Source organism: Morchella sextelata (genome assembly GCF_020137385.1).
Source record: "Morchella sextelata strain SCLS chromosome Unknown scls_18, whole genome shotgun sequence".
Classification (NCBI taxonomy): Eukaryota; Fungi; Ascomycota; class Pezizomycetes; order Pezizales; family Morchellaceae; genus Morchella; species Morchella sextelata.
The window spans coordinates 1,280,415-1,294,369 of NW_025408633.1; the positions used below are offsets into that span (position 1 = coordinate 1,280,415).

The following is a 13,955-nucleotide window of genomic DNA, read 5'->3' on the forward strand; positions in this document are numbered from 1 at the left end:
TATCAAAACCAATAATTTAGGCCATCCGAACAGAGCCTCAGTGACAATACTCAACCTGAGCTGGTCGATATTCATGATAGTTCTGTTGGCTTGGTGCCCCGCGCGACTTGGGAGTTTCCGCGATCAGCTTACTTAATTCCTCTAGTGGGAACGGATTTCCTCTAGCGGCCGTGTTACTGCGAGTATGTGAAGATTGAGTGCTGGGCTTGTTTGATTGTTGCTGTTGCATACATATGAGGCCGTCTACAACGTTGGGTGGCCGCATTGCAATCCTGACCCTTACCTTGACTGAGTCGGTCACAAATGGATCAGAGGTCTTACATGTACTTACTTTAACGCCGGAACCTGGTTTTTTATAAGACGAATTTTTCAAATTAAGCCTTGGACACGTCTTATGTCTGGGGAAAGGCCAAACTTGGCCATAAGCGTTAATTGGTTTAAAGCTTTATTTTGTGTAAGAGTTTCTCAAAAATGAGGAATATATAAGTCTTATTTTTTGTATATGCATTAAATCTAGGTAATTATTATCAAATAGCTTAAGCCTTTATAATAGATCTGTCTTATTTATGAATAAAGGCTTTTTGGAGAATAAGGCTTAAAAATTCGAATTTTACTAGCATTGTATCGGCTATCTAGTTTGTATATTACTTCCAGGACTGGAATTTCAGTTCTCCCATACCTCAGTGGGTAGCATGAAGTATACGCTACCTACAAGGCTGCAGATTCAACTTCTTATCTTTTACTTTTTCCCCTTTTTCGCTATCATGGATATAATTATTATTCCAGAGATAATCCTTTAATATCACATTATCGTTTCTGTGGCTAATAATTATCCAATCCAAGAGCTTATTAAGTGATTATACAGGAAATAATCGTTATTGATGAATAACGATTAAATAACGATTATTTGACCTCCTATATTGCGCGACTGTGTACAGTGCCCCAATACCACATTTCGCATTTTACTGGGATCGTGCGCAGTGGCAGCCTATGTATAAGCTGCAGCATTGTAACATCAACTTATACTTTACCGGTTTTGAGGGGTAAAAAATAAGTATTATCCGGATGAAAGGAACACCGAGAACCGCGTTCTACTTCCACATCGATATACTCCCCAGCGAGTCTCATCCCCACCATCTACGCATTCTAGAAATCCCATTCAGGGTACACTGGCAAAAGCCTCCAGCTATTTTCACAAGACGGCAGCATTCCTTCGGACCTATAGTTTCAGTTTGTATTTTCCTAGCGTTTCTTTTCTTTAGTATATATCTGGTTGAGAATTTCGTTTTGTGGCTTTTTCAGCACGTGAGCGGTATGTTAGCTATATTAGGGGAAGAGTCTTTTACACTATAGTTTCTACTGTATGTGATCATTTCTACTAAGAATTAAGTTGAAAATGATATATATATAAAAAGAAAAAACACCGAAAGCCACGTTTTTTGCATCACACCTTATACCGGATATATTGGAGGTAATGTTAATAGCTAATGGTTTTCAGATATGGTACTCAAAATAAGCTGTTCTCTGTTAACAATACATCTAGGTATGCCTGCCCTGATCTACAATGTTATTACGCCAGAAAGAATCTATTCTTTCTAATGGCCGTGGAATGACTGAGGTATTGTAATGAAGCCATTTCAACAATCTGTTATATGAGTACATCCAGGACCCAGTTACATGCTGAGAGTTATTGTTAGAAGCCAGTTGTACAATGATATGCAAGTACCGGCCGTGTGGTTAGCTATTAGCTATTAGAGTAACTACATTCTGGGCACTAGAAAGGGGATCTATTCATGGGAGCAATGATTGATAAGTATATGCCTCACCAGTGACTAGAAGGGTGCCCAGAGTGAAGCTCTGAATTCCCGGTTGTAACGGAGCTATTTCAACTATCAGGTGTATGAGCACACATATGGTTCAGTTACATTCTGAGAGTTATTGTTAGGAGCTAGTTGCACAGTGATATGCAAGTACTGCCAGTGTGGTTAGGTATCAGCTGTTAGAGTAACTAGATTCTGGGTGCTAGGAAGGGGATCTATTCATGGAAGCAATGGCTGATGAGTCTATGCCTCACCAGTGACTAGAAGGCTGGCCTGAGTGAAGCTCTGAATGCCCAGTGATCCTCTGTATTCTCTGAGCATGCAGTCCTGCCAGTAATGACAGGGACTATTCCTGAGAAGTCTACAATAAGTGGAAGGTCTACAGCAATGATTAAGCTTACATCTGAGCGGCAGCTCATTCATGCAGGCCCTGGTTGTGTGACAACCAAGGCTGCAGGTGTTACGAAAAGCTTTGACTAAGGGTGGTTGCCTTGGGTATCGGAAACACCTGCTGACGCTTAGAGAAAAGCGGGGTAGCGGTGGTATTGTTTCCGGCACCGAGGAAAGGCTTCACCGGAATTTAGTAAGGAGTTAGGAGCAGAGAATAGAGGCCTTTGGAGTATAAGTACTCAGGTTCATTCCCGCCCTTCAGTCCTGTTCTCTCCAGTCTTCATGAGAAAGAAAAACCAAGTTCTTATCGGTAGTAGAGTCCTTAAAGATTATTGAGTTCTAGCGATAGTATCTTTGAATAATCTGCAACCTGATTGTCTATCTTGCACGGCCGTCTCAATTCTACTTTATTCTATTTCTCTTAGAAGAGACCCCCGTTACACTGGCCTTCTAGTCACTGGCGAGGAATATACTCGTCAGTCATTGCTCCCATGAATAGATCCCCTTCCTAGTGCCCAGAATGTAGTTACTCTAACAGCTAGTAGCTAACCACACTGCCGGTACTTGCATATCACCGTGCAACTGGCTTCTAACAATAACTCTCAGCATGTAACTGGGCCCTGTGTGTACTCATACACCAGACAGTTGAAATGGCTCAGTTACAGAATGTTGCTGTTTTTCTTTGACTACAGTACTTCTAACTAGGCAGTATTATAGGACGGGATTCTAGGATAGGTACCGAGGCTTGGATCGACTCGGATACGTTCTTGGACTTGGACCGGAGACCGGGCTCAGTACTGATCGAAAATAGAATATATTGCTAACAAACAGAATGAATACGTTGCGTAAAGAAGGTAGAAAAAGAAGTATAGAGAGAGGAGATGAAGCCCTGAACATAAACTCCAAAGAGAAATGTGATGACTAACCCCAGCAACCAAACCTAAAGAAATATCAAGCGAACATAATGAAATCCTATAACCGATCCCGATCCTTCTTCCCGCAATCCTAACCCGAATCACCTAGCGCTTACTGTATCTTCCGAACACCTTCTTATCTCATTCAATATAACCGATGCCATCCCGGTTCTTCACCCAATGATACAATTTCGCAGAGTTCTCGATTGCAAGGCGGGTAGGGGCAGTCAGGCTGTGATGGTATTGTACATGGAACCAACTTGCGAGAGTTATTACTCTGCCTAGATATGAATATATTTCTTATGCGAATAGAATGCTGACCTTTCAAGTAGTGAGTTAATGGGAGACTTATAGCCTCCTTCCCCCCTCTTTCCTTCTTACCCCATGTTCGTCGTTTAGTTGGATACAGTTCTATAGAGAACTCTTATATAAGAAATATGTTAAGGAGTGACATAATAGTATAACAGAGACTATGACATACCTGATGAAGCCTCCAGACTCCCATAAATGAATCTGGCTCATTGAATAATAATCATTCATAGTGAACTAAATTTAGATAGGCAACTTTGTACAATTTCAGAGGCGACACCTCTGTCTCCGACATTCGGTGCATTAATATGCGACATTGGGTTAGCATCTCACCAAAAACCCAATTTTCAGAAATTCAATCATTCAACAACCACAATAGATAACATTAATTAGGCTATGTTACAGTGTTACTTACCTCTTCCTCTATCATCCTACATATCTATTTTGGTTTTAATATGTTGCGGTGGTTGGCCATTAAGTTTCAAACTTCGGTAACTTTGACACTCCGACTCAAGGTGTCCCAACTATGGGTCCAAAAATCTTGTTAGGTAATCTGCTGCACACTGCATAATTCAAACCCGGCGCTTGACTTGCCCTATGTAGAGTAATTATAATGATAGCATTGAGATTTCAAGAAATTCCCATAAACAGTATTTTTTTGCACTAAGTTGCCGAGGGACTCTAGAGCAAAAGATTCTAAGGAGATCTCGCACTCGGCCTACCTGGCGATATATAACAAGGTACAAGACCATGCAGCTGATCACTCCACTCGTCAAGCGATCATGCAAAATAATCTCTTCTTTCTTAGTCCCTGGTATCTGTGCCGTGCGTATTTAATATTATTATTACAGTCGTTCATGAATATTAGTTTGAGTAAAGAGGGAACAAGAGTTCTCAATATGGCAAGAAACAGCCAAGCTGCCAAAGCGATCTTTCCTATGGTTTCCTATTTGTCCAAAAGTCACTGTTCGTCTATATACAGTATTCGTACTCACTCCGTGAACGACTGTAATAATGCTCCGGGGAAAAGGTAAACTGTGACCAATAGATACGGTAGAGTATATACTTATATCCCGGTCTCATACAGGCGAAGCTATATCTAGACTGCCGACTGAGATATCTTCGACGCTATTTCTACGCTAACAAAAACCTAGCAAGTGATACGTGAACCCGAAATATCATGAGGATCTGAATAATTACAAGAAGTGCAGTAATATTACACTATTTAATCATGATGAAAATAGAATATACAGATTGGATCGTGAACTGAAAATACAAACAAATCATATAACACCTACAGAGTTAAGGTTCAATTGGTACTACCTACATGTAGGTAATCTACGTCTGTTCTAGTAAGTATATATGTACATACCTACTCTACTCTAGTATCACAGTACCAGACACTTTTTCCTTGAGCAGCTGGTCTTGCGGCCTGCCATATGTGTCGGAATTAAAAACTGTGTGTAGTGATCGAGATTCTAGGGTTTCAACTATGCTGGTTATCAGTGCACCTCTGAAATGAAGATGAGAAGTGTATAAGACATTAATAAACAGGTGAAGTCAATGGGCAGATGCATGTGTTTGGCTCTATTCGAAATATTCCACAGAGACCAGTTCCCCCACTCTACGGATATCAACGCATATGCGCATCAGAATCCAAAAGATTCAGAAGGCTGAAAGAAACCATACAAGAAGACACGGTATCATTCAACACTACATGTAAGTAGGTAGGTACTCAAGAGTCCGTATAATTTTTTTTTGTTTCATAGTTTCTATTGTTTCTGGGTATATGAATATCACATGAAGCCTAAGCTATGGCATGAACAAACCCCTTCTATTCCCCGCCTGGTCCCTTGTTATAGTAACTATGGTCTGATACCAACCGCAAATCTTCTTACAAAGCATACGACAAGAAACTTCCCCTGACTTCCACAAAACGAAAAATACAAAAAAGGAGAGGCAAAAGAGTAACCAAATAGCTAATATAGTCATACCGCCCGATGGGTCCGCGATCGAATGCACTGTAATATCGAAAGGGAACTCCTCCCCACGGAGCTGAGCCTGTGTCAAGAATTTAGCCGCTACCCAGCCGGTAGAAAGAGATTAACCGAACTTAGTCAAGGCTTGGTCCAGTTGTTGAGAGAGAGGAACTGCCATGTTTACTGTTTTCCACGGTCTCGTAGGCTGCACTATCTTCGCATTTCTGGTGAGGATGCGTTACCCGGGGAGAGAAAAGAGTTGGAGTTCTTCGGTGAGAAGGAGACTTTGGAGAGAGGAGAAGGGTTCAACCCGAGGAGGAGACGGCCAAGAGTATACATTGTACCTGAGAAGGAGGCTATCCCCAGAGGGAAGAAGGAGTGAGAGGAAGGACTGGCGTTGGCAATGAAGCCTAAGCAAAGTCTTTAGAGGAGGTGTGACCCCGCTCTTCATCAAATCTTGGCGGAGTTGAGGAAGAGTGTTGAAGGAACAAGAAGGGATGCTAGAGTTCATACCCTACTCTATCTACATGTATGTAAAGTAAGCACTTGCTGTCTCATGCGGGTTGAAATGAATTGGTGGCGCAGGGTTGCAACCACCGCCACACAGCCCCTGGCCTGTTTCTTAGCATTCATGTCAACCGATGAGTGGTTTTTATTATTTACGTCATCCGGCCCTTGAACCAACGAACCCCACAACCCACAACCGGAACTCACAGAACACCGTCAACACCACCAGACCGCCCAACCTCCAACACCAACACCACTAGACACCCCAACCATCTAGCTGCACACAGTAGTCTAGCCATGAACCTGATATACGCCGCGGTCGCAACGACGCTCCTGGTCATCCGTGCCATCTCCAGGAAATCCCTAACGACAAGCGGAATCATCGCTGCAATCTTCACAGCAGCCGTCCACGCGCTGCACCCATGGAACCTCCCCTTCACGCTCCTCCTCGTCTTCTACGGCCTCGGCACAGCAGCGACAAAGGTGAAGCACGACATCAAAGCCAAGCTTACTCTCTCCAGCTCGGGCACCCCCGGCGGTGAAGGCGCCCGAAACCACGTCCAGGTACCCTCCTCCCCCATGCCTGATCCTAACGTATAGCCTATACTTACCTACATGTACCTACCTACCTAGGTGTTCGCCAACAGCATCATCGCCTCCATCCTCATCCTCCTGCACACCGCCCAACTCTACGACCTCAACCTCAACACAATCACCACGCGCACCACCCCCTCCTCCCCCCTCTTCTCCCCCGCCCACGGCGCCTGCTTCGACAACACCCCCGACAACCTCCTCGTCATCGGCATCATCGCCAACTACGCCTCAACCCTCTCCGACACGCTCTCCTCCGAGCTCGGCATCCTCTCCTCCTCCCCCCCGCGCCTCATCACAACCTGGAACGTCACGCCAAAGGGCACCAACGGCGGCATCACCCTCGCCGGCATCACCGCCGGCGCCGCAGGTGCATTCATCATCGGCCTCATCGCGGCAATCATGCTGCCCGCCTGCGAGGGCGCCGAGGCGGCGTGGGGACCCTGGGAGAAGATCTGGCTAGTAGCGTTCGTGACGGTGATTGGCACTGCGGGCTCGCTGCTGGACTCGCTGCTCGGCGCGCTGTTCCAGCAGTCCGTGATCGACGTGAGGAGCAAGAAGATTGTGGAGGCGCCGAATGGCGCGAAGGTGCTTGTGGAGCCGGCGACGCATATCACGGCACAGGGGAAGCTGCATTCGGCGGTTGGGAACGCGCCGCAGTCGGCGGCGGGAGCGGTGCCGGAGCATGGTGGTGATGGGATGAGGAAGCGTGGGGGCGCGGATGAGGCGACGGTGGAGGTGACGGACAGGCCGAATAGTCGCCGGGTTATCACGGCGCAGAGGTGGGGCGTGCTGAGTAATAACCAGGTTAATTTGTTGATGGCCGCGGTTATGAGTATGGTGGCTATGGTTCTCTGGGGCGGGCTGGGGCGGGTTGGCGTTGTTCTGGCGGAGCAGGCGAAGACTGTCGTTAGGGCTGTTGTGAAGCAGGAGATTATCGGTGCGGTTGTGGGCGCTTTGTTGGCGCCGATCTTGGGGTAGGGGTTGGTGGTAGAGGGCTTTATAATACCGTATTGTGTCGTGCTCTGTTATGATGGGAGGTGTAGAGTTTGATTTACCTAACCTTTGGCTTTTTTTTCTTCCCATCGACCGCCTCCCCACCTCTCGCCTTTCCTTTATTTTCCTATGTTAGCACATATATATGATGAATAACGATGTTACTTTGGCGTATATATCCAATCCCGGCGCCAGCAGAAAACGCAACAAACTCACCGAGAACTGCTAATAAATGTTTCAAAACCAAGTGAAGTCAAATCTTGCAAAATTTAAATGCCATCATGATATATCACTCACCGCCGAGTAAATGAATTACCAAGCCAGAATGCTAGGCCCAATAATAATAATCATGATAAGACCTCTGCCAAGCCCCGCTAACTACCGATTCGGTCAAGGTAAGGGTCAGGGTTGCAATGCAGGCACGACACACCCACGCTTGGATTCTACTCTGAAGGGCAGATATCAAGTTTAGTCTTCAAACTGGAACATATTTGTATCAGCACTGGCGTTAGGAAACCCGGTTTCAGTAACTAGTGGAAGTAGATAAGCCGATCGTGATATGGCTTCAAGTCAATTGTCCACCGCCTGATACTCACGCGCGCGTTAATTGGAAGATAATCAGAATTCTGTGTACGTGTATGTGTGCCGGGGGTTTGGTTGTGGCGAATTCTGACCCTTTGATTAAGAGGCAGTTAATTGATCTTAGTCTGCAAGAAGGCGCTTAAATACAAGGGCTTAGTTGTTACTTTCTAGATAGATCACTCGCCGCAGTACTGTCTTGAGAGGTTTGGGAACAATGCGAGTAAGTACATATAGACTATTACAGTTAACAGTAGCGTAATCATGTCCCAAGTATTTGATGTTCTATCAACATGCGCCGTATGGATATGCGCTTGTCAGTCAGTAAAGCGGATACGATATGTCTCATGCTCAGGATGAGAATCTTTTGTAATTTGGAGTGGGTTATGTCGAGATCCCTACGAGTCCAAAGCCTTGACGAGATTTCTAATTAAAATTGCCATAGCTCGTGTAGAAATCGGTATTTTTGCGATGATAATAATGGCGTACTAGATGAGTTAACGATAGATCGGGGAGGTTCGTAAATGGTACTTTTCTCGCGTGTGTGCGGCTTCCCACAATACACGAGGCGTGATATTAAACCGGGGGTGTAGAATGTAGTCTTCATACTGTGATTCATTATGCTGAGCCTGCGAGGAGATCACTCTTTTTTCTTCTTTCGAGCGTCTTGGACGAGTGATACCTCATGATTGATGATATTGTACGCAAAATCACACGAGCATTGGGTATTATCCAGCACTGACAGGACAGGCTAGTATCTGGTCCGTTTCAGATCTCGAGTGCTATCGAATGATTAAGCTAATGTTTGATAAGACGAAGATTTCTTAGTTTCGTAAAGAGTCTGGGCAGCTTGGGGTTCAGTGTGTGGAACCACTGAAAGGAATCCACGGCTTTGGTTATCTACGAATAAAATTGCATTCCTTGTAGCTGGCAAACTTAATCAAAATTCATTCGATCCAGTTAAACTCTGTGGGAAGCTAACTGATGGTTGTATGTTCTGAAGACGAAAGAAGGCTCTTGTACGAGTGTAAATGCATCAGTTAGCGGCAGCATTTTGGAAAAAGACAGAAGTAAATGTACTTACTGAGGTATGTCTGTTGAGAAGACATCAATCTGTCTTTTTACTTGCTTTTTAATGTGCTTTTCCCCATATCAATCCCTTGAGCCCCATTGGCGTCGCCTTTACATGCATTCTGCTGGTCTTTTCAACTCTAGTAGCCGCGTAAATGCATCAAATGATATTTCTCCATACAAATAACGGAAAGCCGTTAAATTTAACACATTTATACCCGATGTTGTTAGTAAATGAATCTAAAGATGCACTTATATATTAGATTGTCTATGAAATATTTGTGGACAACTTGTGGACGACTTATGGACAACTTATAAACAACTTATAGATAATTTTTATATAACTTTCAGACGATTTTAATTACAATATTCTAGTCATAGCGGCGATAACAGATAAGATGATATTTCAATTCACAGCATAGAAAGTATGGTAGTAGATAGACATGGTAGTGGTTCTAGGTTCGAACCTTTCAGAGTTCTTTGCTTTTATCTTTTTTGAACCTGGAGATAATGCATCAAAATTCGTAATTTGATGCATTAAAAGATGATTAGAAGATGCATTAATTGATGCACTAATTGATGCATTTCCGAAATATACAGGTTGTTGGATAACTTTTATATGACCTTTTATAGGAATTTCTAACGAACTCGCACCATAGTAAAATTTAACACATTATTTGATGCATTTCAAAATCTATTGGAGCAACCTGAAATTGTAATTTTGATCAATCATGTTTTTCTGGCAGACAAACAGATTTGATGAAAAAATACGCTTAGAAATGTGAAAATATCTAAACGGAGTAGCCATGCGGCGTAGATCCTGTTGATTTTATCATTTCTATCATTTCTATGTTGTAGGTCGTAGTTTCCGGTAGCATGTCCCCAAGGGTTGTCAACCTCCAGGCACATTTTTTTTTATTCTGGCCTATCAAACTACAAGAAAAGAGCCTTGAACTGTGTCGTACTGTGGCATGCTGTGGCTTCCGTTTGGAAAAGATGGTGTGCAGAGGGTTGACAGCTGTAGGGATCCTTGAAACCTCTCAGGCCTTCTGCGAACGCATCTAGTGGTCACGGCGATTGGCTATCCTCGCGTAGCATGGAAGCACTTTCACAGTAATAGCACCGATGTTTGCTCGATGGCCAAGCAAATCCACCTCCCCTAAATCTATGAAAGTTATCTCGATAATAGGCTACATGGGGATAGAATCCTAGAGTCTAACGTTCACATTTCAAAATGGTTTTTGCAGATCTGATCATGATGGTGGTGGATGATCATGCCTACATGTACATGTAGGTGTTCGGGATTTAGAGCTTTTTAGTCTGCTCCCTGTATCACGCATGTCTGTCACACAGGTGTGCCATCCCCACCGTCCCCGCCACCCTTGCGGCCTCCTGCGGCCTCCTGCCGCCTTCTCAATGATATATATCCTCTATTCAGAGATAAGGGTCGAGTTACCCCATATTTGTGGCTACCTTATAGGGTTTCAGAGGATACCACAGCACCAAAAAGATATCCCAGTATCTTTGATAACTTACCATTTCCACATTGTACCGTAGGGTCTCTCTTCTTTATCTGGTGCTCTAAACCCTTGGCAACTTTGGCTCTCAAGCACTCGTATCCATTTTATAATCGGAAAAGGCGATGAGGGACACAGGTGTTCAATCGGAATATTGGCGAACTTTCAGGATTAGATACTTCGTTGTTAGAATAAGAATCTAGCAATGAAATGATATGTGTCGGGTTTCTTTTAGGGGTAGTTCGATTTGTGTTTGTTGAGTTGGAAGTTGGATCCGAACTTGTAGCTGAACGCCACAGCATGGACAGGCCTTTGTTGTGAGAGTTTTATGTTCGATACCGGGTTCTTCGGGGCAAAAATGTGGAGTTGTCATTTTGATTATTTATTTTCTTTGCTGGTGGATGAACGTTTAATATCGGGGAGATGTTTTGCTAGATATTTGTTTGCGGGAAACCTTTTTTCTGTTGTTGCCAAGAGCAGCTACACAAAATACTAATCACATACATCCAACTACACTAGTTATAGACCTTTTGGTTGAGTATCCCGCTTTTTGCACTTAGTGTATTTATGCTTAGGCTTCCGTAAGGGGTCCTAACAATGTATCTTGGGGTACTGTCGTTCACGGTGTATTGGCGGATACTCATGGGTGATGGTGGACAGGGCAAAAAAGAGACAGCCAAACCAACTTTTACCTGCAATTCGCCAATACCCAGTATCCGCCAATACCCCGTGAACGACAGTACTCGCCTCGAGTCAGAACGATTGTGATGGGACCGGGTCTTCAACCGGTCATAATGCAGGTCATATCTCTAGTACAACAAAATCCACTCTTTTAGCTCTGACTTTCGCAATAATTCTTCCGGAAACTATAGAAAGAATAAATGACTAGGTTATTTCATGCTAGTCATTTAGTAGTAAGTGGCTAGGTCCTTTTTCTAAACGACCATGGCTAAACATTGTGGGCTGAAGGTGCTGGCCTAGATGTCGGTTTGGGTATTCCATACCTGAGGCTAACGCCTCGATAAGGTGAAACCCTGCACTGGTTGCTTAGAGAGAATGGTGCGCCGCCATAGACTACGGTCTGCATGCAGATATGAGTTAAACTAAAAAAAAAAAATAAAAAAAAAAACATTGTGGGCTGTTTTTTGTATTAGCAAGAGCCTAGAATCTACGAATGGAAACAACCAAATTAATCAAATGTAACGATGAACCGAACAGACGATGATAGTATTATAGGAGAGGTGACATTACGTGTCTATGCTCGCCTATAGGGTTGAGATCTGAAGAGTAGGGGTGTATAGATTTAAGGGAAATCCCTCTCTCCTGGAGCCATCTCTTAAGTGGTAAATGTGTCTTTGCATTATCAATAATCAGATAGACCTCCTCTCCTCCATTCTCTCATTTAATCCCATCCCAAATATCTAGAAAATATGCCTCCATGACAGTGATGAGACTTCTAGAAGTAACCCCTACCCCACGAGATTTTGGATCAGGATACACATGTAAGAACAACCCATATTTCTGCTCCATAAAATAGCCAGTCATCATCTGACTTACTTTGCGCTCACTCATCCTTGCTAGAGGTTTTATATTATCCTTCAACCACTTCTCTCGAGGGTATCGGAAAATCTATTTTCATTGTTTCCCCCCCCCCCTCTCTACCGTTACCTCATCTCCCCAAATACACCTATTCTTCCAAATTGATTTGGTCCAATTTCTGTGCTCCAATGCCCAATCTAGTCTCAGACTGGCAACTTCATCGTCTAAGTAAATTCCCTCTTTTTTCTGCCACTTTTCAGGTTGGTTTCAAGTAGGCGATATCGCACAATTGTGATCGAAATGCTTGACGCGATCGCATCGTTTATGTCTTCGTGAGTTTATTCACGGTTACTGAGTGCTGAGTCCAAAATTTGAGCATCTTGTTTTGATGAGGTCTTTCTAGGAGCTCCCTGCCTAGGTAAGTTCTTTCCATCCTTTCTCCCAGAATGCGCATTGTGGTTTGCGGCTACAGTGGACAGTGGGATAGACAGATTGTGAGAAATCTCTTTTAAGGGTGCATCTTGAGTTCGCATATCCTTAATTTGACCTCTCTGATAGGATTTGGGATGGGCTGTTGGTATAGAATTATGTCTAGAACTTTTTCTTAACTTCACTCTTTAGCTACGTTGGGCTGGTATCGTAAATGTGCTTTTCATTGAAGAGTTCGTTGGGGCAGCGCGTTGCGATGTCAGTGTACGCTTACTTGTGGAAACCCGCAATACAATGGCTATGACTAAGGGTGATTGCCTTGAGTATCGGAAACACCTGCTATCACTTGAAGAAAAGTGGGGTAGCAGTTGTATTATTTCTCTGACCGATGAAAGTCATCACTGAAACTTAGTAAGGAGTTTGGAGCAGAAAATAGAAGTCTTCGAAGTATAAGTACTCATGCTTATTCCCAACCTACAGTCCTGTTTTCTCCAGTCTTCATCAAAAACCAAGTTTTTATCGGTAGCAGAGCCCTTAAAGATTATTGCCAGTGAGTTCTAGCAATAGTATCTTTGAATAATCTGCAACCCGATTGTCTATTTTGCATAGCCCTGACAATTGTATCTCTCTTAGAAGAAAACACCCATTACAATATTCTGAAGGGGGTGAGTAGCGAGTATTCCGCAGGGTACGAAGAGTGTAATAGGGGGCGGTATGGGAACTCTCAATAGGGGTACTACGGGACTCTAGCGTTGGCAAGGTTCGACGGGACACGGAGAAGTGAGGCGGTGGTCTTCTCAAAGAAAGAAGAGGACGACAATATTGTATAGCAATAAACAGCGTAGATACAGAAGACGTTGCGTAAAGAAAGAAGAGGAAGAAAAAGAACGAAAAGTACAAACAACCCCCCTTAATATACTCAAGGAAATCCCAGCGATGACAAATCCAACATGACTCATACATTAACAATCAACAGAACCCGATAGAACCCAATAGAACCTTTCTGACTAATCCAACTCTTCGTAACCCCGTACCTCCACTAGTCGATCCATGAAAAATATTTAGGAGTGCTTTTTGCGGGAGACAATTCTTGATCTGTACAATTGTATTTATTGTTTCTGCGTATAGATTACGTGGAAGATCGTGGTTGAGCAAGGCGGATCGTTTGATTGTTGCTATTGTTTTGTTAAATCATTCTGCTGTTCCGTTTGACTCATGATAGTGGGGTACAGTGAAAGCATGATTTAAATCTTTGGAGGCAAAGAACTGTTGGAGGTCATTGGAGATGTATTCGTCATTATTGTCGCTTCAAAA

The 13,955-nt window shown here is 43.6% G+C and overlaps 1 protein-coding gene across 1 annotated transcript; it reads left to right on the forward strand.

Moving 5' to 3' along the window:
* Positions 1 to 6,216: 6,216 nt before the first annotated feature.
* Positions 6,217 to 7,491, forward strand: H6S33_004846 (uncharacterized protein; the record flags this gene model as incomplete). Its single annotated transcript, XM_044836211.1, has 2 exons — positions 6,217 to 6,483; positions 6,553 to 7,491. 2 exons carry the CDS (start codon positions 6,217 to 6,219, stop codon positions 7,489 to 7,491), a joined length of 1,206 nt encoding a protein of 401 aa, XP_044690819.1.
* Positions 7,492 to 13,955: the final 6,464 nt, after the last annotated feature.